Source organism: Podarcis melisellensis (assembly GCF_964234715.1).
Source record: "Podarcis melisellensis genome assembly, chromosome: 3".
Lineage (NCBI taxonomy): Eukaryota > Metazoa > Chordata > Lepidosauria > Squamata > Lacertidae > Podarcis > Podarcis melisellensis.
The window spans coordinates 84781925-84808082 of NC_138530.1; the positions used below are offsets into that span (position 1 = coordinate 84781925).

At 42.5% G+C, this 26158-nt stretch overlaps 1 protein-coding gene across 3 annotated transcripts in view; it reads right to left on the minus strand.

Annotated features, from left to right (window-relative positions):
* SMAP1 (small ArfGAP 1) overlaps positions 1 to 18633 on the minus strand; it is a 71356-nt gene extending 52723 nt beyond the window's left edge. The window contains exon 1 of one of the 3 annotated variants that reach the window (XM_081904911.1): positions 18472 to 18633. Coding sequence is in view for 2 of the 3 variants with exons in the window: in XM_081904909.1 (XP_081761035.1) it covers positions 3042 to 3159 (118 nt within the window). In the remaining variant the exon portion in view is untranslated. Of the gene's footprint in view, positions 1 to 3041; positions 3378 to 18471 lie in introns of those variants that run through there. The other 2 variants (XM_081904909.1, XM_081904910.1) reach the window with 2 other exon arrangements.
* Between the last annotated feature and the right edge of the window lie 7525 nt (positions 18634 to 26158).

Consider the following 26158-nt stretch of genomic DNA (forward strand, 5'->3'; position numbering starts at 1 on the left):
CTTGTATGTGAAGCTTTGAAACATCTGAAAAAATGACTTCAGAGAAACTGACTGAATTTGGAAAACAAACTAATGAAAGCTGTTCTGCTAACCAAGTGAATCCTTGTAACATGCAGCAATTCTAGGCCTCAGCCTATTAAATTATTCTTACTTTTGAAATTAGGATTCCCCCTTTTATCTTGTGTTTCAACATTCAGCATAGGCAATTCAGCATTTGTTAGGGAGACAAGTTCCTGATGTGTGCTCAGGCAAAGCAAGCATTAGCCCACTGGTATGACTCATTTCTCTTCCTTATTATGGTAGGGCAACACAATGAAACATCAAGGAAATTCTAGGTCAAACATTGCATAAAACCACACAGTCTGTTTCCCTGACTTTGAAATAATGCAATGATCTAATTCATTCAAGGGACTGTGGGCAGACTTATAGTTAAAGGTCTGTAAACCACTCCTCCTTGACAACTGCTGCAATAAATGTTCAGCTCTGACCATCTATTTCTGGAGTATGTTTAGAAAAAGAAGTTAAGATTAAGGAAGGAATGTCATCATACTTGGTAAGAACTGAATTGCTGCTCTAGGTATTAATTTAAAATATTTAATACCTCATCCTTCAATGGGATAACTTCCATATCAATATGGAGGCTTAGAATAAATATTTAACCACATACAAGAAAATCAAAATACAATTAAAACAACAGTGCAGCAGAACAAAGCAGCAGGAAAAAACCAATCTAACAATGCAGTTAAAAGGAACAGGTAAATAGAGAGATCTTAATCTAACCCTGGAAGACTTGAAATCCAGCACAAGGCAAACCTTCATTGTTTTCTACACACAGGAAGCCACAATTGAGAAGGCCCTTGTTCCACTCAATGGACCTGAAGGCAGGGACACCCAAAAAGGACCTAAGAAGACACCCTTAACACATGGAATTAGGCACTCCTTCAAATACCCTAAAGACCTATATATGACTTGAAAACTAGGTACGCAGCAGCACTTCTGAACTGTGTTGGGAAACAGATCAGTGGCCAATCAAGTTAATAACTAGCCAATTTTATGAAAAATCTAGAAATTGTATTTTTGGACCACAAGCAGTTTCCAACATCTTCAAAGACAGCCCTATGTACAACACTTGGTCCTAGTGTAAACTGGATGTTACTATAACAGTGATCAAATTGACTAGGGTCTTTCTGTGAGGAAACAGCTGGTGCTTGAATTGGGAGGTGGAATGTACTTCTTGCCAGAGATTCTACCTTGGCTTCCAAATATAGGCTGAATCAACACACACCCTCAATCTGCAACCCCAACCATAACAAGTTGCCCACCACCTCAATAACAGCAACAATAACATCAATAAATCAACCTCTTACTATCAGTATCTTGATCTTAACTCTGATCTTGTTTTCAGGGTTTTTCTGGCAATCTTACAGTCCACTACTGATTCCAGAAACTGATTCAATCTCCCTATCACACCACCTGATTCTGATGAACAGGAGAAATAGAGCTGGGTGGTATTAGCATGCTGATGGCACCTAACTCAAGACCTCTGGATATTCTCACCCAGGAGGTCATTTAGATGTTACAACAGCTTGGGAAACAAAATAGGCCCTGCAGAACACTAACACATGGGCTATAAGGCCTCCCATCACCACCACCTGAAACTAGTCATCAATATAGGAAAAAAATCACCTGTGCATATCTGCTATGTCAGAGAAGTTTCCAGACAGATACTGTTTCCCATTTGAGTAGGCCTTGAAAAGCCCAATGTTGTCACATTTTATCATAACTAAAAAAAAGTTACTGATTGTACTTGAGTCAAAACCAATTCTAAAATGCAAAATCCTGAGCCACCTAGGGCATTTTTCTTTTACTCTGCTGCCCTTGCAACATGCCCTTGAACACCAGCTCCTACTGAGGTCTGTGGAACTTCCATGTGTCAGTGTCAATGTCAACAGCACTTACTCAACTCCAGCAACTGTGGTGAAGAGCATACAGCGTGTGCAAATCCTTACAACCTCAACACATTGAACCAGACTCTTCATCAGGGAACTTATAAAATGATACAATATTCACTTTATGTATCATTCCAAATAATGGCAAAAAACCCAAGAATTTGGTTCTGTGAACCAACAGGGCCTCAGGCATGCTCATCTTTAACAGCTAGCCTTTCCATGCCACGCAGGCCAACCCTCTTTCAAAACTAAGGAACACTTCCAAAGCCAAATTGCTGTATGGCATTACAGCTTGCTGTTGGGAAAGGAAAAACAAAAAATGTCAAGAATCCTACTAGGCATGCCCAAACTCTCAAACAAACCTGAAAAGCCTCTCTGGAACTTAGCCCTTATCCTCGTCATCCCTGACTCAGGACGGGAGTCCTCCTACTCCTAAGTGTTAGAAGAGGGTGTATCTCTGTGCCTGCTAAATCCTCAGAGGTGAGCACTGCTCAAATCAAACCCTGCTTTTAGAAGGGCGGGAGATCATAGAACTGTGGAGTCAGAAGGAACCACAAAGGTCATCGAGCCCAACCACCCTGCAATGCAGGAACTCTTTTGCCCAGTGTGTGTGTGTGCTTTATCCCATACGCAAAACCTTTTATTTCCCCCACACCCCAGCAACCACAAAAAACCCTTACAAGTAACTGTCAGTCCTGTTAGAAGCAGAGAGAGAAAGAGACATAATAGGAAAGGAAGGAAGCCGGTTCCAGGAAGCAGTGGCCGCAGAGATCCCGCTGATACAACAGCAAGTGATAGGAAAAAGCCTGCCAGCAAACCACGGAGGGGCCTTTTTTATAATAAGGTTTCGCCAGGGCTGTCCGGCCTTCTGCAGCTGCTGCTGCCGCCACCCCACAACCACTTTCCCATTTCGCACCCTCGGCCCCCCACCCACCTACGAAAGGTTAAAAGAAACGGGGGGAGGCACAAAGGAAACCGGCCATTCCCACCCCTGGCTGTTCACCTGCCCCTCTCACCGCGAAGGCCGCCGCCTCAGACCCCCGCCGACCCACCCCGACGTCCGGTCCTTCTCCCCGCCCCCCGCCGACGTACCCTTGGCCTCGCAGTCGGCGCAGTACTTGTTGTCCTCCTCCCTCAGGAGCTTGGCCAGGATGGCCTGGTGCTGCTCGTTCTGCTTCTGCGCCTTCTCCCGGCACGAGCGGGTGGCCATGGCGAAGGCAAGGAGGGCAAAGGGGGAGGAAGGAAGGGGAGGCGGAGGCCGAGGAGAGCGTGAGGGGAGCGAAAAGAGAGGCGGGAGGGCGCACCGCCTCAGGAACCAAAGAAAGGAGGACTCTCCAGCCGAAGCCGGCAAACCAACAGCGGCGGCGGCGGCGGAGGAGCTTCCTATTCCTCCTCCTCCTCCGCCTGCCGTCACGCCGACAGCGAAGAGGGACGAGCGCCGGCTCAGCCAATCAGCAGCCTCCGCAGGCGCACGAGCGGCGGCGGCTTCCTCAACCGGAACTACAAACGGCCCTCGTACGCTTGCGCCGCCTCCCTCCAAGCGCGTGGCGCGTCGTCGACTGTCGATTTCGCCTTTTTTTCTTTCTACCTCCTCAGAACAAAGTAGTTCCTAGGATGTACCACATTAGGGGGCGCGGCGGCGGTGGGGAGAAGGGATAGGGTTATAGATAGGCAATAAGTGGGGTTCCCCCCACTTCTCCCTATTAGAAAGGGAGCCCCCCCCCCGCTCAACTTTGGAGCAAGGGGCGGGGCTTTTCTTCTGGCAGCCCGTTCTAAGCGGTAAAAATAGCCCTCCCCCGCGGCGTTGCTTGACGTGAGTGGTGACTCGTCACATTCCACGGGAAAATTCTTTCAGAAAATAAAATAAAAATCCCTCCGCCTTGCAAAGGGGAGCGGGAAGGGAGAGGCGCGGTCAGGAGCAGCCTTTGCCCTGCTTGTCCTTAATTGCTTCTGCCCCGTGTCCTAGGCAGACCCGCCCACGCTGTGCAGCCGTGCCAGTAAGGCAAACAGAGCAGTGGGTGCTATTTGTTTTCCCTTTTCCAGGGAAGTTTCTGTACGGGGACTTTCCTCTGGTTTTGCGCGCCACTGATTTCCCGCACTTGGTATAAGGAAGGGAAGGTTGCGTGTTGGCTGGAAAGGAAAGAAGTCCGAAAGAGAACTGCTTGGGGAGCTGCAAAAGCGAGCACGCGCTCTGGGGTTTTATTTGCTTGGCGCGCAGTCCTGTGCGTGTCCACTCGAAAATTAAGTCTGTGGTTTGGGGACCTTACCTACCACGCATCAAGATAACATCCTGGATTACATTCCAGGATTACAGTACCTCTCCGAACTGCTTCTGGGACACTTGCGGGTGTTTACAGGATTATCGGTTTCTAGAAGTAACTAGTAGTGGTGGAGCCATAGTGTAATGTCTATATTTGATTTTCCTATTTCAAAGGGCCAGCGAGCTGGAGGAGTGATTGTGTGTTTTCCTTCCTTAACTAGAATCCCCACCCTTTGTCAGCCTTTCTCTATGTTGTTCTGTATAACCTGAGGGAAGTGTTTCTCTTATCCACATTTAGAGGCTGAAGGATAAAGGTGTGGGTTTTTTTTTCTTTTTGTGGGGAGCGAGTAGGCTGTATGCCCGAGTTCCTTATAATTTCCCAAATTCAACAGGGATCCAGTTGCTGAATTAGCCATGCAAGGGTCATAATGGCCCCCAAAAGTATGGGTAGTTGACGGAACAAAGGAAGTGGCTCTGTGCCAGAGAACAAATGGGTGGACCCCTTTATTTCAACTATCTCTTAGTTAGAAAGGCAAAAGCCAGAGTTGTGTGAGAGAGAGCTTTAAGCTAGAAGTAGGCTGGGCAGCTGAGATATATAGCCATGCCTGATGTACTGGGATCCAAGGCTGTGGCTATGGGAAAAGCAAGACCACATTGGGTGTTAATGCTGTGAGCCCCTCCACCATAAGATCAGGTTGCATATATGTGTAAATAAGCCATATATCCTAAAGAGACAAGTGTTTATCCACTGCCCCTTATTCCGAGGAAAGTGAATTCTGGGCAAGCACCTGGAAACCCTGAAATCTCACACTGCTCTGAGAATGTGGTGGTGTTCAACAATAACGGTGCCCCCCTCTCTCACTGCTAGCTTATCGGTATCTATAGTTCAGTTAGGAGATGAGAGATTTCTGTACCCCAACCTGAGAAATTCCCCTCCATTGAGGTCTAGCCCAAGCTTTGTGGGGGAAGTAAAGTATCTGCTTGCCAAGATCTCAGTCCCACTGATTACAAGGTCATAATAGATCCACAGTATTGAAAATGAAAATAACAAATTGAAAATACACAATAGAAATAATCCAAACTTTGTGTGCGCTCCAGCTTCCTGTTCTTTTCTGTGAGGGGAGCAGTGATAGAGCTTTCTGGACAATTATGACACGGGGAAATCTTAACACAAGCTAGGGTCATATTGGGTGAGATAATGGGGCATTGGAAAGTTTTCAGTTTTCATGTTTTGATATCCCATAGAGTAGTTGAATTTTGCATGTTTTATTTTACTTGTATTTAGTATTAAAAAGTTGCTTAAAAACCTGTAAGCTTTAATACACAAGTTCCCCCGCCAGTAGAGTGAAAAACTTCATTTATAGTGTAAATTTAGAAAAAATGACAATGGTATTACTAGATTTCATATAAAACATATGAAAAGGACCCTAAGATTGTCAAGCATGTAGGTTGAAGACTAACATAAAGAACAATATTAAATCATAAATTATCTAAACTAGTTAAACTTACAGGGTTGCATCCAACAAAGACATCCTGCTTGCACAAGGACATTTGCTTGTACAATGGAACTTCCCCTTCCTCTCCTGTCCCCTTCCCAAAATCTGCTCCAGAGGGTTGGGGGTTGCCCATAATAGATGTGGGGCAGGGGGAGGAAAGAGAGAGGAAATTCCATTGTGTAAGCAGAAGTCCATGCACAAACCAGATGACTTCATTGGATACAACCCATATATGCTGAAGAGTAATGCACTTTTGTTAACGCCCAACATGTTTTAGCCCAAACAGGTCTTCCTCAGGCTTTTCTACCAAGAAATAGGACAGCAATTAATAAATCATGTTGAAAACATATTTTTTTAAAGTTAGAACACAATCTCAAAAGTCACAGCTTGTGAAAACACTCCTCACCTTTCTCATAGAAAACACTTATTAGTAAAACAAAACCATTTTTATTTTCCCATGAATAGACAAAATCAGAGTCATGTAGCACTTTAAAAGCTAAGAAATTCATTATGGCGCGTGTTTCTGTGGATTAAAGCTCACGTCATCAGTTGCCTAAAGTGAAATTGCAGTCAGCGTATATGCTATGCACGCCAGAAGGGTGTAGAAGAGAAACACGTAAAGTGGGAGATGAATCATCTCGGCATTGCTAAGACGGTCGTGTTAACGCCTTTCCCACTTTCTTCCTAGCAATGCTAAGTAAATTACTAACAGTGTATTGCATTAAGGATTACTGTGCTTATTCTACACTTTTTTTTTTTGCATCTCATTGCCATTCAGCTTCCACCTTATATTTTTCTCCTTTACACTCTTGTTGGTATATATATTTGACAGATGCAAGTTCATTTCATGCATTTGACAAAGTCAGCTTTCAGTCCCCAAAATGTGTAATAAATTTATTACCCTTTAATGTGCCCTAGGATGCTTTGATTCAGCTAGTTTAAGTTGGCTTCCATTCAAAGAAGGCAAAAATGTATCACTGAGAAATGCTCTGCTGGGTCAGCCCAATGGGCCATCTAGTTCAGCGCCTGGTTCTCACAGTAAACAACCAGATACCTATGGGAGGCCTGAAAGCAGGACCTAACATCACTCTCCCCACTTGTGATTCCCGACAACTGGCTTTCAGAGACATACTGCCTCCAACAATGGCCAAGACCTTTGGGGCACTAATGACTGCAGTTCTAGATCTTACAAGCTCTCGCATTTGATGAAGAAACCCATCTTCAATAAATGATGACATAATCATTGCCTACCCAGCTCATATTATGGGTAAGGTAAAGGTAAAGGGACCCCTGACCATTAGGTCCAGTCGTGTCTGACTCTGGGGTTGCGGCGCTCATCTTGCTTTACTGGCCGAGGGAGCCGGCGTACAGCTTCCGGGTCATGTGGCCAGCATGACTAAGCTGCTTCTGGCAAACCAGAGCAGCGTACGTAAACGCCGTTTACCCTCCCGCCAGAGCGGTACCTATTTATCTACTTGCACTTTGACGTGCTTTTGAACTGCTAGGTTGGCAGGAGCAGGGACTGAGTAACGGGAGCTCGCCCCGTCGCAGGGATTTGAACCGCCAACCTTCTGATCAGCAAGTCCTAGGCTCTGTGGTTTAACCCACAGCACCACCCGCATCCCTATATTATGGGTAGGGACCCTTTATCTGCCTGAAAACTGCATTCCCTTGTGGGCAGCCTTTTTCAGAGCAGAGGCAAAAATGGGCAGGGTGGAGGAAAGTATGTGATCCTGTTTTGCACATTCCAGCCAAACGCACTTGAGGGGGACATGCAGCAGAGCCAATGAGGGGTGTGTGTGTGGCCTGGGATGATTCCCAGAGAGGCCCTAGACCTGAGGTTTTTCATGTCTGCTTGTATGGAATACAGGAAGTACTGACTATTTCACCATGCTACTGTGTGAAACAATCAGGTTGCTCGGTACTTCCTAGTTCTGTTGCATATGCACAAAGAAGTAACCAAATCCACAGCAAGGCATGAATAATAACCAATCCCTTCGGGTAAATGAAAGAGAATAGCTAGCAATTACATTTGTAAGCAGATATCCAGGAAGGCACTGTTAAGTTATTCAGCAGTGCATGGGGGTGGTGTAAGTTGCTTTCCCAAAGCTGGATTTCTTGAAGCCTCCCACCATTCATATGGCATGGTGAATCAGCAAGAAAACAGAAGCTCAGTGCTCCAGTGGGACACCTGCTCTCTCCTCCAAACTCTCATGGATTTCCTGCTCTCTTCATCTCTTCTTGTGCTTTTGAACTTGCTCAAAAGGCAAAGAGTTGGTTGCAATAAGTTTCCGTATCTCTTCAGCCCTTCTTTATTTAGGCTGTTAGCACACTCAGCCCTTTGAAGCTCAATGAAATGTCTTTGCATCTATTCCTGGTTTATTAACTGGTCCTAGAAGTTGGGAACTGGGAGTGCAAAAACAAAACAAAACTTCCTGTATGCCAGCCAATGAGACCTGAACAAGAATTTTGCACCCAGTTCTCCATTGTAACCCTGTCATTTTGCTCTCTGTGAAAATAAGCTGTCTGGAGACAGGTGTGCCATCCCCCCCCTTGAGATTTAATTATCCTCTGTCAAAATGGGCACAATCCATCTTATATTCAATGTTCTGGCAAATCTCATCAGCCCATCAGCATTTTCCAACTCCAAAACTGACAGTTTTTTCTTTATTTAGACCTGACATTTATCTAGATAATATTTGCTTTCCTAAGAAAACAGTATTTTGCCTTTAGCCACAAGATCTATAATAACCCATTGGTTCTTTCTAAAATCTTTCTAAAATCTGATTTTATTTACCCCTTCTGCTACTGCCCTCTAAGACACATGGCCATGTCTTCTTTTCTTTCCTGCTTCTAGTCTCCATTCTTGCTATTTCCATTTTGTAATCTTGCCTAAGGCTGTGTACACAATGTACATTCAAAGCATATTCTTTCCCTCAAATAATTTTGTAAACTGTGGTTCATTAAGGATTGCTGGTAATTGTAACTCTGAGGAGTAAACTACAGTGTCCAGAATTCTTTATGGAGAAGAGTGAGTTTTGAATGTCCTTGTATAGTCTATACATCGTCTTAGTTTCACAGCTTCTATCCCCCATTGGTCTTTCTTGCTACTCTCCCCTGCCTCAATGACTCAGCTTCTCCCCCTCCACACTCTGCCTGCCTGTCTCTTCTGCTGATATGCAAGGATTTTCCACAATATTATTTTCCCTTCCACATGTCTTGGGGCCACATCTGGGACTGGCTGACCAGAAAAGCCCCTGCAGCTTCAAATGTTCCTAGAACTTAGCCCAATAATGATTGAACAGTGCAATTGAATTCTGTCGAGAACACTGCAGCCTAGAAATAAATCTTGACTGAGCACCTATTTTCTGCTGTTATCCCCGAGATATCTATAGTATGAGCAGATGGATGGAGAGGTGTGTAGATATTTCAAAGGCTTGCTTTTGACATTTTATACTCAGCTTTATCTTTCAAAACAATGAGCACCTAGAATTTCTCTGTGAAGCAATGGATTCTGTGTTAGCAACTCACTCATCTTTTTCTTCTCCCGCTCGCAAAATATACTACCTATCTGTTGTCCCTGCTCCCATTGTATGGGTGGTCATTGCTTTCTTAACACTGTTGTCATAATTGTCAGCGTTACCATAGCCACCACCATGGAAACTTTTATTTGCAATTCACAAGATGACACAGGCATGATTTCGGCAATATAAAAATTATGGTGGTAGAGATGAGCACAGAGAGCCGAACTGCAAGTTATATGGTAGCTCTGATTTACTTTAAAACAGCTACAGGGAATTCTAGCTGAGCAAGTGAGGCCAGAGAGGGAGTGTTCTTGTTAGGGTGTGAAACCTAAGACGCTGGCAAGTTAGCAATGTCATGTGACTTTAAGTAGTCAAGCTCGTTAAGTTGTTAAGTTGCTCAGTATATAAAGAGTGTTTGTTTTCTCTGCCTGTGGGGCGTGAAGCAAAAATGTCTGAAAGCTCCGGAGGTTTTTCTGTTATCTTTCTGCAATAAACCTGTCTTTGGAAAGACAGGCTTCCCTGTGTCGTTATTTCTTTGCTGCTGAGACTCTGAAGCTTGTACTGCAACAAGAATCTCTGCACTGGACTTAATTAATGCTCTGCAAAGAGAACTGTTGCTGGTTGCGCAGCGGAAGCGTTTACTGGACCAGTACACAGACCCTCTTAGGTTATGGCTCCTTCTACGTTTCTACAGCTGTATTGTGTGCAGAGAAAGTGAAAGCAGCTTTTGGATGAGAGAAGACCGGCTTGGTCGTAAATCCAGCTCTTAAAGGAACTGAGAGGCTGCAGAAAGTTGAGAGAGCTGCGTAAGTGAAGATTTACAGCTTCATTAGCTGCAAAAGGCTAGCTTGACCTCCCGTTTTTGTTTTTGTTTTGTTAATAAAAACAGAGGACGGTGGTAGGTTGCTAGCGAAGAGACGGAGGAAAAAAAGTTTAAAAGGCTTCAGAGGAGGCTGGAGGCATCTGAAAAGTGAGTAAAACAAATCCCAAGGGGAAAGACAAGCAAGGGCACACAGAGGGAGTAGCAGCAGACCCCAAGAATGGCAGTGGAAAATTTCCAGGTTCCCTTTACAAAGTTGAACTCTGCTAATTACGTGCAGTGGTCTAAGAGGGCTCAAGTCTGGTTGGAAGCCAAAGAAGTGTGGGCTGACTATGTCCAGAGGAGAAAGCCATTTGTGGCTGTTGCAGCAGATGCCACAGCAGAGCAACAGGCTGCTGCACATGCTCAGAACAGGGAACATGATAAAATGGACACTAAAGCTAGATGCATGTTGATGGTATCGATAGACGATTCCCAATTACCTCATGTGGAAAATTTAAGATCTGCATTTGAAATTTGGGAAGCTCTTAGGCGAATTCACCATAGAGCCACCACAGAGTGTGGGGGAACTAGCAGGCAGAGCTGTAAGGAAGCCTCACAAGTGTCTGCTATGGCCAGCAAGTCATGTTTTCGATGTGGCAGCAGGTTTCATTTGATAGCAAAGTGTCCAGAAAAGCAACAGGAATTTCAACAGTCCAAGGCCAGTTTCCGGAGCTACAGGGGAAGACGACGTGAGAACTACAAGAATCAACGATCCAGAGGGGGAGCAGGTGCTGATAAGGGACTATCTGCAATGGCAGCACAACAGAGTCCTAAAAGGAGCCAACAAACCTTGAAGTGGATAATTGACAGTGGAGCCAGTCACAGTTTAATTCCAGCGACATCTAGTGGCATCTTGATGAACTGCAAGACATTGCCAGTTGCAAAAACTGTGACTATAGCAGACAATAGTAAACGAGAAATGAACCTTAAAGGCACAATTTATGTTAATTGTTTGCAAACTAACCTTCCTGTTTTTGTTCTTCCAGGAATGAAGAATGGACTTTTGAGTGTATCATGCCTGGTAAAAAGTGGTTTTAAGGTTGAGTTTGAAAATGATGTGTGCACCATTTCAAAACAGGGGAAGGAGCTAGTTAAAATTCCCTGTGAGGATGGGCTTTTTGTTTTGGATGAAGAGCAGTTAGCAGCAGGTAGATGTTCAACAGGTGAAGCGCAAGCTGAGTGTGTAAATAAGGCTCCTCATACAGGTTGTGCACATCTACTACACAGAAGGTTAGCTCATATATGCTTTAAGTATGTAAGCAAGATGCCAGATTTAGCTGAGGAGTGTAACATTAAACCCTGTCCAAAATTTCTGGATTGTTGTGCTTGTAAACATGCTAAGGTTAAGACATGTAACTATCCTAGATCTGATAGAGTAAGCAAGAAACCCTTTGAACTTGTGCACAGAGACGTGTGTGGCCCTATGCCAGTCAAATCGCTTGGAGGTGCGAGATTTATGCAAATTTTGGTGGATGATTTCTCAAGGGCTAGTTGGGTTTTCTTTCTGAAAGAAAAATCACAAGCAACTTCCATCCTGATGGAGTGGATTGAAGAAGTCGAATGTAAATTTGACACCAGGGTGCGTAAAATACAATCAGATCGTGGTGGGGAATATGTGAACCACACGCTGGAGACGTGGTTAAAAAGGAAAGGTATAGTTCATAGACTTACCAATCCCTATTCACCACAGGAGAATGCAGTTGCCGAAAGAAAATTTCGAACATTACAGGAAGCCATTACTGCTTTGCTGTTTGATTCTGGACTTCCACAGCGTTTTTGGGCTGAGGCTGCACTGTATGCGAATTATACTTTTATTTTTTTTTTAAATAATTTTTATTAAGATTTTCCAAATTAAAACAAATAACATCCAATTCATAAACTTTTTTCCAATATCCAGGACTTCCCCTCCCCACCCCCTCTTGTGTTCCAAATCTTCCAAAAAAACAATAAAATTCAACAAATTCTTATTCCCAAAATACACTCATCCTCATTAACTTAATTTATCCAAATTTCCATCCCCTAAGGTCGATCTATTCCCTTCCACGAGTTCCCCCCTTTCAAATATAATACTAATAATAATAAAATAAAAACAAATAATAGTTTTACAACCTTTGGATTCCAAATTTCCCTCCCCTCGTTCCCTGTTGCATTCCTCCTATCCCTCCACTTCTAACCTCTTCCTGAAGATCCCACATTTCAATAAATCCACATCCCTCTGGTCCTTTACCGGCCTTTTTAAATTGCACGTGTCCAATCATAAAAGGGGTCTATCAATAAAAAGGGGGCCCATTTCTTCTATCCAGATTTTTATAACCAGGAGTAAAAACCCCAAATTTATATCCATAAGCTTGTCAAATCTGGATATCCCAAATGTTCCCACCCCAATTCTGTCCTATTCTTATTATTTCCTTGTTCTTGCCAGTCCAATCTTAAAAGGAGTCTGTCAAAAAAGGGGCCCATTTCCTCTATCCAGACTTTTATAACCAGGAGTAATAACTCCAAATTTATATCCCTAAGCTTGTCAAATCTGGATATCCCAAATGTTCCCACCCCAGTTCTGTCCCATTCTTGTTGTTTCCTTGTTCTTGTCAGTCCAGTCTTAGGAGGAGTCTATCAAAAAGGGGCCCATTTCTTCTATCCAGATTTTTGTAACCAGGAGTAAAAACTCCAAATTTATAACCATAAGCTTGTCAAATCTGGATATCCCAAATGTTCCCACCCCAACTCTGTCCCATTCTTGTTGCTTCCTTGTTCTTGTCAATCATTCTCTTCCTTTTTACTTCCCTGTTCCCTCACAGAAATGTTCTTTTTCCAAAAGCTTCTAGTGTCTCTACAGAGGCTTGTTGTTCAAAAGCAGAACATTGCGTCATGTTCCTTTCAGTTTTGAACAGATAGATCCATTGTTCCCGGTAGGGTGAAACCCTCTGTAGACAAAATAATGCTCCATTTCTGCAGTTTCCCAGGAGATTAAAAGTTCCCTTCAACTGTTCATGTTTCCCGTCGAAAACACATGCAATATCCCTCAGCTCCTCTAGATGGATTACAGTAACAATGTTCCCTTCCGGATCACGTCCACCAGTCCAAGTAACTTGTAAATCCTTATTTGAAACAATTTATCTTCAATTTATAGCAAATGTAGCCGGCAAAGTCCTCATAACAAAGTCTCAGTTTTATTATTCCGTTTTGACAGCTCTTGACAGCTGTCAAAACCTCCGTTTCTCTTCTCCAGGCACTTTCACGGATCGCTCCAGGGGTTCGGGGGGGGGGTTGCTTTTTGATACAAATTCCACTTTTCTCCTCCAGCTCAATCTTATAATTTTCCCTCGCGAAGTTGTTAGTTCAGCAAGATAAGGTTCCACTCGATCTTAGTTATCCAGTCCTTTGTTTTGACTCTTCTACAATTTAGGGGGGGGCTGACTTCCTTTTTTCCACCTCCCCCGTTCGCTCCCAATTTTTTAAAAAATTTAGCTCTCTTTTTAGTCCATATTCCAATTACTCACGGGTTCTTCTTTTAGGTCCAAATTTTCAATAGAAGAAGTCAGCGCTCTCCGCCGGATGGCTCGCGGCTGCGCTCGGCAGGGATAGCAGAGGACTCAAAGCACCACGCTCCTCCCCGGCACCCGATCCACAGCCTTTAAAAAGGCTCTTCACGAGTCAGGAGGGCGCTAACGGTGCCAGCCGAGTCTCCATGTCCACGGCCTCCGTGGCCGTGGTTTTTACGGGTCCCCGCATCGGCGAATTATACTTTTAACAGAGTGTACAATAGCACAGTAGGCAACACTCCTTACTTCATGCTATTTGGGAAAAAACCAAAAATTGATCATCTAAGAGTTTTTGGATGTCGTGCTTATGTGCTGGTGCCTAGGGCACAACGTAGGAAAGGCGATCCTAGATCTAAAGAAATGGTTTTCTGTGGTTATCAAGCAAACACAAAAGGTTGGAGATTTGTGAATGTAGAAGGCAATCAAACGAAAATCACAATCAGCAGAAGTGCGGAATTTTGTGAACAGGATGGTTGGAATAAAATTCATGGAAATCCTGACATACTATTTGATGTGGTGAACAGTAACAATGAAACTCAGGCTCCAGGGCAGGTATTAGTTCCAGAACAGGCTGAGAAATTTGAGTCTGAGGACGAGGGTGAGAAATCGTCTAGTTCACCCAAGTCTGTAAAGTCAGAATCTTCTAGCTCTAAAAGTTCACCTGTGCAGCAAGAGAGACGTGTAAAGTCAGAATCAGAAAGTTCTTCAACTACTAGTGACAAACAGGTGACGACTAGTGATTCTGGGTCAGAGGGGGAAACTGAAGGAACATCACAGGAACTGTTAAGGCGTTCCAAGCGTACCAACAAAGGTATACCTCCTGAAAGGTACCAAGCTATTAGTGTTTGGGCTGGTTTGGCAAACTGCGAACCTGAAAGTTTTGAGGAGGTTGAGCAATTACCCCAGGAGGAGGCCAGTAGGTGGTGTGAGGCCATGCAAAAAGAGTTGAATTCTATGAAAGAACTGGGTGTGTTTTCCATCACCAAACTGCCAGAAGGTGCCAAGGCAATAAGTTGTAGGTGGGTGTACAGGATAAAGACAACAGCGATGGGGAAACCAGAGTACAAAGCAAGGCTTGTAGCTCGAGGTTTTACGCAAACAAAGGGGTTACATTATTCCGAAGTCTATGCACCCACTTCAAGGAGTGAAACCCTACGGGCACTATTAGCAGTTGCTGCTCAGAAAGGGTTCAAAGTGAATCAATTTGATGTCTCTACAGCTTATCTTCATTCAGACTTGGCTGAAGAGCTCTATATGGAGCTACCGCCAGGATTGAAAGTTGGTAAATCAAATCAGGTATGGGAACTACATAAATCTATTTATGGACTCAAGCAATCTGCTCATAATTGGAATGAGTGTTTGAATGACGTTTTGGTAGGCATTGGTTTTAGCAGGAGCAAGGCTGACAATTGCTTATATTTCAGAGGTTCAGGAGATGCCCAAGAATCTTTGCTTGTTTATGTAGATGACCTGATTTATACTTCGAAGACACAAGAACAAGTAAAAAAAACTAGCCAAAGAGTTAAATAAACACTTCAAAGTTAAGAATCTTGGTGATGTGAAGGTCTATCTTGGTGTTCAGATAGATAGGACCAAAAATGGCAGTTTTCTACTGAATCAAAAAGGCAAGATATTGCAAATGTTGAAAAAGTTTGGCATGACGGAGTGTGCAGGTGTTAGAACACCAATGGAAATGGGTTTTGTAAAAGACAATGAGTTCAAGGATAGTGCTGAATTCAAGCGTGCTGAAATCTTTCAGTCAGCACTGGGAAGCTTACTTCATGTTTCGCAATGGAGTCGACCAGATATTGCTTACGCTGTTAACTTACTCAGCAGAGAAGCTTCAAAACCTAGTATAAATGCATGGAAAGGAATTCAGAGAGTGTTAAGATATTTACAATACACCAAAGATTTTTGCCTGGAATTATCTTCTGAAGGACAAGCACAGATTACTTGTTTTGCAGATAGTGATTGGGCAAATTTAAAGGATAGAAAATCAGTGTCTGGCTGTGTAATAAAATTTGGTAACTCTCTGATTGGGTGGAGATCCAAGAAACAGAACCTGATTGCTTTGTCGTCAACAGAAGCTGAGTTCTGTGCCTTATCTGAGTTATGTAGAGATCTAGAATTTTACAAATGCTTGGCACAAGAGATGTATGAAAAGGCCATCACTCCAATCACTGTATGGGGTGATAATCAACCGTGTCTTAAGTTAGCACAAAATGGGCAGTTTAAAGGTCGTACAAAACATTTGGATATCCGCTTTCAAAATGTTTGTCAAACGGTAAAAGCAGGAATTGTTAAATTAAATTACTGTCCCAGTCATGAAAATCAAGCTGATGGTTTTACAAAACCGCTTGGGTTTCAGCGGCATGAAAACTTTTGTGAAGAAATGGGTCTGAAGTAATTTTGTTTTTGTATTGCCAGCGAGAGGGGGTGTTAGGGTGTGAAACCTAAGACGCTGGCAAGTTAGCAATGTCATGTGACTTTAAGTAGTCAAGCTCGTTAAGTTGTTAAGTTGCTCAGTATATAAAGAGTGTTTGTTTTCTCTGCCTGTGGGGCGTGAAGCAAAAATGTCTGAAAGCTCCGGAGGTTTTTCTGTTATCTTTCTGCAATAAACCTGTCTTTGGAAAGACAGGCTTCCCTGTGTCGTTATTTCTTTGCTGCTGAGACTCTGAAGCTTGTACTGCAACAAGAATCTCTGCACTGGACTTAATTAATGCTCTGCAAAGAGAACTGTTGCTGGTTGCGCAGCGGAAGCGTTTACTGGACCAGTACACAGACCCTCTTAGTTCTGTTTCTGGTCTCAAAGTTCGTGATCTAAATTACCCCCTGCATCTGCTGTTAGCTCTATGGTGGGAAACACAGGTGCCTGCGTTTCTTCTCCAGGGGGCAAACTGCAACTCTACCAACAGAGAGTTACCGTATTTTTTGCTCTATAAGACTCACTTTTTCCCTCCTAAAAAGTAAGGGGAAATGTGTGTGCGTCTTATGGAGTGAATGCAGGCTGCGCAGCTATCCCAGAAGCCAGAACAGCAAGAGGGATTGCTGCTTTCACTGTGCAGCGATCCCTCTTGTTGTTCTGGCTTCTGAGATTCAGAATATTTTTTTTCTTGTTTTCCTCCTCCAAAAACTAGGTGCGTCTTGTGGTCTGGTGCGTCTTATAGAGCGAAAAATACGGTAAAGCCCTCTGCCAGAACCAGTGTTCAATTAAATTCAGTGCCCCCCCTTGTTATTTTATGGTATGGTACAGACAGAAATTTTATGGTATGGTACAGTAGAAATAAGACCAGCAAATTTAATCCCAGATGAAGTACATCCCCGATAGCACCTGGCAGGGCAGGTGATATTGAAAGGAGGCACAGGAATTGCACTGCAGTATGCCAGGTCAATGGCAATTCATTCAAAACCCCTGAACCTCAGAAGATTTGCCTCCAAGTCCTAAAATGTCCAGATTCATAATATCTTACACGAAGTTGCATGTACAACCCCAATGGCCAATTAAATCAGCATAGTGCTGGAAAAACAGATATAGAACACGGGACTCTGAATATATGTATATCTATATCTGTCTGTCTTTTTTATGTAGGGAAGGGTCTAAGTGCTGGTTGTTATATCTAGCTGCTTCCAGGAGCTATATTCTTCCTTGTGGGAATGTTTTTATGGAACCAGAACAAGGCTATTGACCAAATACACCATTAGTTATCCTTGCATGTTGTAGCCAAAAATAAATATTTGTCCGTTAACACAACAGGAAGTACTAGCAACTGTTATTATTTATTTATTTATTTAGCTAGTTATTATTTCAAAAATTGTATACCACTTAACCATGGTCTTCTCTAAGCAGTTCACAAGGACACAATACAAAAATAGTAGAAGTCGGTTAAAACTATGAAATCAAACTTGAATTAAAATGCCTGCTGGAATAAAAAGTCTTCCATAGGTGCCATACATTCAGGAGGGAGATGGTCTGATCTCAACTGGATGGAAGTTCCATAAAATTGGCCCACAGTACTAAACATGGCTCCCGGTGGATATGAGCTGTGCACCAAAGCCACGGGGGAACCCACTAACTTCCCCAAAGACTTGAGTGATCAGGCTGGAATATAAGAGATTAGGCACCCTTTAAATTATCCTAGACCCAAACTGCTAACGGCCTTTTAAATACAAAAAACATGAATCTGGTCCAGTAGCGTATGGCCAGCCTGTGCAAACTTTTAAGCATTGGAAATATGTGTCGGCAGCATCAACAGACTGTTCCCATCAACAGTCTGCCTGTGGTATTTTGCTAAATCTATGCTGTAAAAACCTATGTTTTGTCTCATGTTTAGCAACCCTGATAGCTAAGCACTGAAAATTCCCTGGTCCTCACAATCTTTACCATATTTTAACAATTTCCATGATTTATTGGACTTGTTTCTTTTGAGCTAGGTTGCACAATAATGGACAGTGCTATTAGTGTCAGCAGATGATCCATTTTAGCAATCTGAGTCTCTATTCTATGCAAAATATGCATATTCATGATATTACCCCGAGCCAAAGTTATCGAGGCTCCAACCTGGAATCTTTTCAGTATCAGTCTACATCTCTGAAAAATGTATAAATAAAAGTGTCCTTTGACTCACAATTAGGTAACACATAGGTACACATAGCTGAAATTAGGGGTTCCAGATTGCAGTATGTTGCTTCTAGATACCACTCAGTTTAAAAATTATGTACTGTACTGCTCCGACACAACCTTTTGTACTTATTTTTTTTCTTTTTCTCCTTTCTGCTAGACAAGGTATCAATATAAACTTAAAAATGAAAAAAAATCTGTGTACCACCTATCTGCTTACCTGTACTTCTTCCCTGGGAGCTAACAGGAACTTCAGTCTGTTATCAACCTGCATTAGATAACCAACACCAGCATTCTGCCTGCTTGCTCGCTAGATAATAAGTGTGTAAAGTTGTGTGTACTTCTGGTAACAAAATATGTTTGTCCTACAATCAGATCCTACAAACTGCTGTGCTGGCAAAGCAGATCAAGAAATTACATGTTTACTTGAACAAGGGCAGTGTAATGAATCTAACTTATGATGTACAATCATTATGACCAAGCAGATGACATCATAGTGGCAAAGAAGTAGAGGTCACCATGATAGTAATCAGACATATGTAGCAGCAAATGCACTGTGCAAAGCTGGGATGGGTCACAATCAAAATTAAATTGTACATTTATCCATATCAGTGGCTCAGGATGAGTAGCAATGTGCTAATTATTTAGCCCTAACCATCTTTATTCGTATGTCTGGCCACCATAAAGCAATCTGAATGGTCTTACACTATTTCCAGAAAATGCACAGGCTTTGGTGAAGGTATTTGGTTCCAAAGTTACGATGCTGGCAGTCACCAAGAATGCCTCTTTCCTTTAAATTCCAATCCTGCTTAAATGCATAGATGGCGTAACAGAGGCCCCCAGATTGAGAAGTTCTAGTGGAAAATGACAGAGGTAACTATTTAGGTGTGCTATGCTAGTTTGCAGCAGTTTTTATAACCTGCTACATATAATATAGTATATACATATAGTATGGGTGTATACAAAACAATTTATCAAGTTTGTAACTTGTTGAGTGTACAATTACATGGGGAGCTGGTCATCTGCTGCATCCACCTCCATGGTGAGAGTTTTACTGTGCCTTCGATTCCCTGGAATCCAGGGAACGTTTTCATTGAGATGAGAAGGGTTCAGGCATGATTAAACAAAGTCCGTTCACTTTGGGATCAATCCTGTAGCAAACTCCACCAGGATGAACAGGTTAGGATTCAGCAGATTTCCAGCTGAGTCAGGAGGTTCCTAGCTGAGCTGGGCAATACCTGTTCACTGTATTTTTCCATGTATAAGACACCCCACATATAAGACGCCCACTATTTTTTGAGCCCAAAATTAAGAAATAAACATTTTAAACACCAAGCAAAACAACTTTGGTATTTTATTAAATATTCAAAACACTGGTATATTTAGTACCGTATATTTAAACATCAAACAGCGAGGCAAGCTGTGTTATGGCAGCTACTCCTGTCAGCTCAGTGTAACTTCACTGTAGCTGCAGCTCCAGCTCTCCCGCCTGTGTGGTGCACTTTCGTCTCAGTATTTACGGTATGTACCATATTTACTCCATGAGCGCCGGCAGATGCGGACGCTGATCAAGGAGCTGCGACTGCCAGAGCTTCCTGAGTGAGTGTGCTGGGGGGATGGGGGGTCTTGGGTAGCCAGGGGGCGGCTGTGGGAACCAGGTGGAAGGGACAGTGTCCAGAGTGGGGGCTGCTGGGAGGGAGGAGTACCAGACCAGGGTTTGACATGTAGTGAGGGGAGGCTGGGGGGAGAGAATATGGATGGCGGCATGTATTTATTTATATATTTAATTGCAACATTCTGTGTATAAGACGACCCCCAATTTTAGACTTTAAAAATTTGGGAGGAAATATTGTCTTATACACGGAAAAATACAGTAACTCCTTCATCCTCTGCTTAGCCAGAGATATGCTGGCATATCTCCCCATCCCAGCTCAGACATGACCCAGCTGGCTAATCTGACCCTGGTGGATCTTTAGCTAGTGTAGACCCTATCTGAAGCCTATTCAGCTCCGTCATGTGACGTGGCAACTCACTGTAAATTAAGTCACAAAAAGGCGGTGTAACTCAAAACACTATTTTAAAGGCTTGTTTTTCCCTCTTCCACACTTAGAAGATGGATGTGGTGTAACTTTACACTAGTTTGCTTTACACCAGCTTCTCGTGTATAGGATTACTCTGTACAGGGTTGTCTTGTTTGCCCCTGTAAGTTACTGCCTGATACAGTTGCCTATAGCTATTCTGTGTGCATTATATATTTACTAAGCTTTTTGTGGTAAGAGTATAATTGACAGGCAGTATGGCAGGATTATATTTTACGGAGATAAAACACTACCAAAGCAGAAAGTGTTGAAACAAATGTTTTGTCAAGGCATTTTCTCTCCCGGGCTGACACAAAAATGCTTTAAATGTCACCATCATTTAGATTAGAAGCCCTGCTTTCATTTTATTGTTAATGCAGCGCTCCTAATAATAGCCCGGTATTAACCAGGGCATTGTTATTTGCTTGCTAAAATGAGTAACTGCAACAAAATGCTATAAACTTAGCAGGTCATGTCACAACAAGAGTTGCAAAACCATTAATCTAAATGGCATAACTAAAACTCAGCAATTTCTCTCTCATTTACTCTTGTGCTGCCATCAGAGGTGTATTTTACCAACAAAGCTCTAATGCCTGCTAAGAATCTTAGAAGTCAGAATGCAGACAAACATTTCCCCCCTCTTTCTCTCACTTTAACTCTTAGACTACATACAGTATGTATCTATATTCCTTTCACCAGAGTGGTGTACATTTCCCAAATGAATTACAGATGTTTGATCGTAGGTGCAATATTCAACACAACCTGCAGAACATGATCAAATGCAGTTTATCAGCCATGTATTATGGTCTGACACATTCCTTGTTTTGCAGTCCTAGGATTTCACCAACCTTCTTGAGCATTCACCCTAATTTGCTTGCACAAAGTTTATGCAGATCATAGATTATGCTGGGCCTTTACTGAGCGTTCATTCTGATTTTAACAGGGAGGATATACAAAGAGAATTCCTTCTGATTTCCTTTACACCAAATCTTGCACAAATGTTGGTGCAATCATATGCAAAAGCACAACACACAAAACAGAAAGCAGCTCAGTGGTCTGCTTACTGCCTACTTATTAAAACAAGTGGTTTCTGCTAGAGGACACACCTGAGTCTTTTATATTTAATAATCTCACTGCATGGACTTTGCAATGGCACTTGATTGTAGCTGTGGCCATGGCTATCTCCTTTGCTAACTCATGTTTGACTTTAGTGTTTAGGTATATCTCCTGCAATTTTCTCTAATTTCCTTCCACACAACACACAGTGTTAATATGAGCAATGGTTGTGTGCTTCCATACTGTAACCCACACCGTTAGCTATTGTTCCAATTAAGATTAGGAACAGCAACCAAAGACACATGTATTGAATTGTAGGCCAGGGTGTGCCATTAAAAAAAAGATGCTTAGCCATGGTAGCAAATTTCCTCAATTTCGTCGATCATCCCCGCAGGATAGAAGAGCCAATAGCACAAGTACATTCCAGAGGTTTTTAAAGCATTGTAAGCAGTGATTTGGTTTCCAGAGAAACTTAAATGAAATGAACATTTCCTGGACACTTTCCTCCTGCAACCACATGCACCCACGCACTAAAAAGCCTGTTTGCAAATGATCTGATTTAGTATTTTAATGGGGCACTGCTGATGGAGGGATGACTTGCCCCAAATAGGGTGGAATTCCACCCGATTTGGAGCAACTCTTCTTCCAGCAGTCTTTTGTATCTTGTACCACACTCTTCAGGAGGTCCCCTGACCCTTTGTAGAGGCACAGGTGATTGCAGTGGGAGAGACAGAAAGCTTTCTGTGAACTTCCTTAAGTTAGTATTTTGATATTGCACTTTGGGATATAGTTGAACGATGGAGTGTCCCAACAATGGACGTACCACACTGAGGAAAGATTCTGACTTCTGCAAAACAAGCATCAATGTGTATTTTATGGGGGAGGGGAGGGGAATTTTCCCAGAAAACATATAGCCCCCCAAAAGAGAGACTGTAGTTTTGAACTAAAATGTTGTACTTTGTTCATAATTTCCAGTGATTTACATATCTTAATCTAATAGTTCATCTAATTTTAACTCTCTTTTGCAACAAAATTGCAAAAAAGGATTTGTGATCTTTAAATTACATTTAAAAAATATACAATACTGATATATTTTCCTTTCAGTGGTGTTCTACTTTTAGCTTTCTCCCTCTCTTTTTCACCAGTTTGGGATTGCAAAGGTCACACAATGCACAACCTAAAATGTTGAGCTTCCCTACACATCTGAAAGTGTGACTAATTAACATTTGGTGAAAGAAATTGAGAAACAGTTCAGTTTTTATAGTGCTTCTTTATCCCATGCAACCAGCCCATTCTGGCAAGAATAACATGATTCTGTGGTAGTTCTGAGCTTATATTAATCTCACAATAACCTTGATGCATACAGACAAAATTAAAAACCAGAGTATACTAAAAATACACAGAGAACAGCAGGGGAGAGAGTGGAAAGAGCAACAACCCCACACTTAGCAAGGTTTAAACCAATCCCCCTCATAACATCATAATTTACAAATTAAAATCTTAAAACCACTTGGCTGCAGTCTCATACAGCTCACTAATACAGACACATTCTCTCTATACAAACACACTCTAGAGCTCCTCCACAAGAGGGGTTATTCTGGGTCAACCAGAATCCTTCTTCCATCAGTCCTTCCCTCCTGACCCCTGGAGGGATTTTCTTTTCTCAGAGCACTCAAGGATTCCTCAGAATTTATCAAGATGCTTATCACTTGTGTTAGTTAGTTAGTTAGTTAGTTAGTTAGTTAGTTAGTTAGTTAGTTAAATAAATAAATAAATAAATAAATAGTGAAATATTTATACTCCCCTCCTCATTCTCAAAGAACTCTCAAGAGCAACTAGCAATTAAAAGCAATAATCCATATTAAAAATATATATCAAGAAAGCTTGTTTCTTTGAAACCTGGACCTTCTTGGCAGCCGCCCACACAGACACATTTCTCTTTTGCCTCATTCTTTTACACAGGGCCCCTCCTCTCTCCTCGTCAGTCTTGTTACCTCAGTCATACCAAAACACTGCCTTCCCCTCAACTTTTCACCAGTCATTTCTCTTTGTTGCCTGGAGACTACTGGCTGGTTGCCATCACTTGTCTCCTTATTTATACTGCACATTCTCTAACTCAACTGAACCTTAAATCCAAACACTCTGATTTAGCCGACGTGTCAAACATATTACCCCGTTTAAACAGCCACGGTGTTATCTTCCTGCGGAGCAGGTTGTCAGTTACAAATCAGAGATCCAAATGGATTTTCATTTGTGCTTTTATTATACGCTCATTTCCATAGTTACATTAAAATAACGTAATCGAAACTTTCATCCACAAATAAGAGAGCTGAAGAGACACAACCTCACCTTCCTAGTTCTTCAAAATAGAAGGGAGTCTTATCTCACGTTTGACTTCCAAATAACTCCAGTCTTTGACCTCTGTTGTTTCTGTAAGCAATTAAATCTTGTACTGCCAATAAATAAGGCAGTTTTAGTGGAGTGAGCTAGCCACATACTATTAGAAACTAGCTCAAGGCCTCCTGCTAATTTCAAATATATTTCTTTCTGAAATATTCCACTTCTGAAGAAACTTTCAGTTCTTTGGTTTGTTAGACCGGCAGCACTTAAATGAGCAACTTTTATTACTAGCTAAAACAATAAATTTCAGATTTTTCAACCTAAGCTCCAGTTGGCACCAAGTTAAGTGTGAATATAGAGTTTTAACACAGATGAGCTTCATTAACTTAAACTTAAGCATTGGAGCTTTTTAGTGCCATAAAATGTATTGCCATAGCAAAGGCAAACTAGAACAATCTGTGATGCTATATATAATATGTTGAGTCATAAGCATTATTTACTGGGGTTTGCTGTTCAGGATAGAAAGGAATCCCACTGGCATTGTTAAGTAATATGATCTGCAAAAGACAGCACTTAATGGCCAAAAATTCATTCCTTGTTCAATGGCATATATACTTAAGTGTTTGTAACAGCTGCAGAAATTAAGGTTACTGAAGTACAAAATGGCTTGCTTAGTGTTATTGCACTTCACTCCGCTCTTCATCACCACAGCATAGACAAGAACCCACTTCTCCATCTTCTTACCTAATGAGTATTTTCCAGACAGAGAAGGGAGTTGGGGGCCATTAGTTTGTTTCAGTTTATTAGTCTGTGAAAAATACATAAAATTTTTCAAAAGAAAAAATATATTACATCAAATCAATAGCTACTTGGTTCAGATTAATGACTATTTGCAGTTTTGTGCCCATTTTTTTCATAAACTGTAAAAATGAAACTTGGCACAACAGGAAATCATAGGGGAAATCTAAAAAAGCTTGGGCCCATCACGTCAAATTTGGCAATGCCCTGCCAAATAGTGAGACAGTATCTTCAGTGGCATCCAAATTGGAGTAGTTTGGATCAGTCATGCCCAAATTAGGGCACAGTCATACCAAAGTCACATTTCAGTATACCATCTTGACTGAAAATGTTGGCCACCTTTGTGCCAAGTTTGGCAATGGTTATCCTGAGAGGCATCCAAACTTACACAGAACAGCTAAAGATGGATAAGTCACTTTCGAAAATATATAATAGCTTAATTAGTCAGAAAAATGTCCATAGAATGATTTAAAGGGGGAGTACTGGAATGGCTTTTTGTCAGCCCAAAGGCCACAATAAAGGAGTGTCATGGACTGGTTGGAAACAGAGGAATGGTGGGAGGAACCAGCTGGGAATCAACCAAGGGAAGAAGGCTTAGAGCCTGGGGAGTGGTGGTGGGACAACAAGGAGTGGTCAACAAGGAGAAGACTGGGAAGAGGTGTTGGAAGCTGAAGGTATAACAGGGCTTAGTGAGCTGGGAGAGTTTGTGGCAGAGAGAGGTCCAGAATTAGAGGCAGAAGCTAAAGCAGGTGAATGGGAGGGAGGCCAAGAGGCAGAGATGAGTCAGGCTGGTGAAGAGTCAACGGTGTCTCCCCCTCCTCCTGTGACAAGCTCCACTCCCCACTGGTTTCCCAGAACCAGAAGAGGCATGAAGCAGGAGGAGCAAAGACAGGCATGCAGACAGTCTCCAATTGCTTGGGGGGAATTCTGGAGAGGAGACATAAGACGGCTGTGGGGAGGTGGGGTCCTTTAGTCTTGACAACTGATCCATGGGGAAGACCTATTGGGGATTAGTACCTGTCATAGCTGTCAACGTTTCCCTTTTTTAAAGGGAAATTCCCTTATTCTGGATAGGATTCCTCGCAAGAAAAGGGAAAAGTTGACAGCTATGGTACCTGTGCTCATTAGGCCTGACACTCTGCCAGGTCTGTGCAGATTCTGTTCTTGCTCATAAGGAGTTAAGTCTAATGTGCAGGGTGTGATTTACTGCTGGCTCGCTCCTATCAGACAGCCACTCCTCCAAGTGCTGCGTGCCTAAAGTAGGCATACTGGCACATCACGTATACACAGACCACACACACTGATACACAAAGACAGACACAAATACACTCAGCAAATCACACTCAGGCAGTCAGACAAAACCGGCTGTGTGTGTATGTGTCTTGTTTCTAGCATTTCTGTTCCCCTCAGTGGTACTAGGGAATAAGGCATTCCTCTGACCTCAGTGCTGTAATGGGGAGTAAAAACAAAGGGATTTAAAGTTCTTCTTACCTTGCAAGGTAGTTTCTTCTCCTTCTGATGCAAGAAGATCTTAGAACTCAGGAGCTAAGACAGCGTAGGTCAAAACAGACTACATAGGCTTCAGTTGGCTCTAGCTCCCTGAAAAGACAACATCTCAGGTAGCTGCCTTAGCAG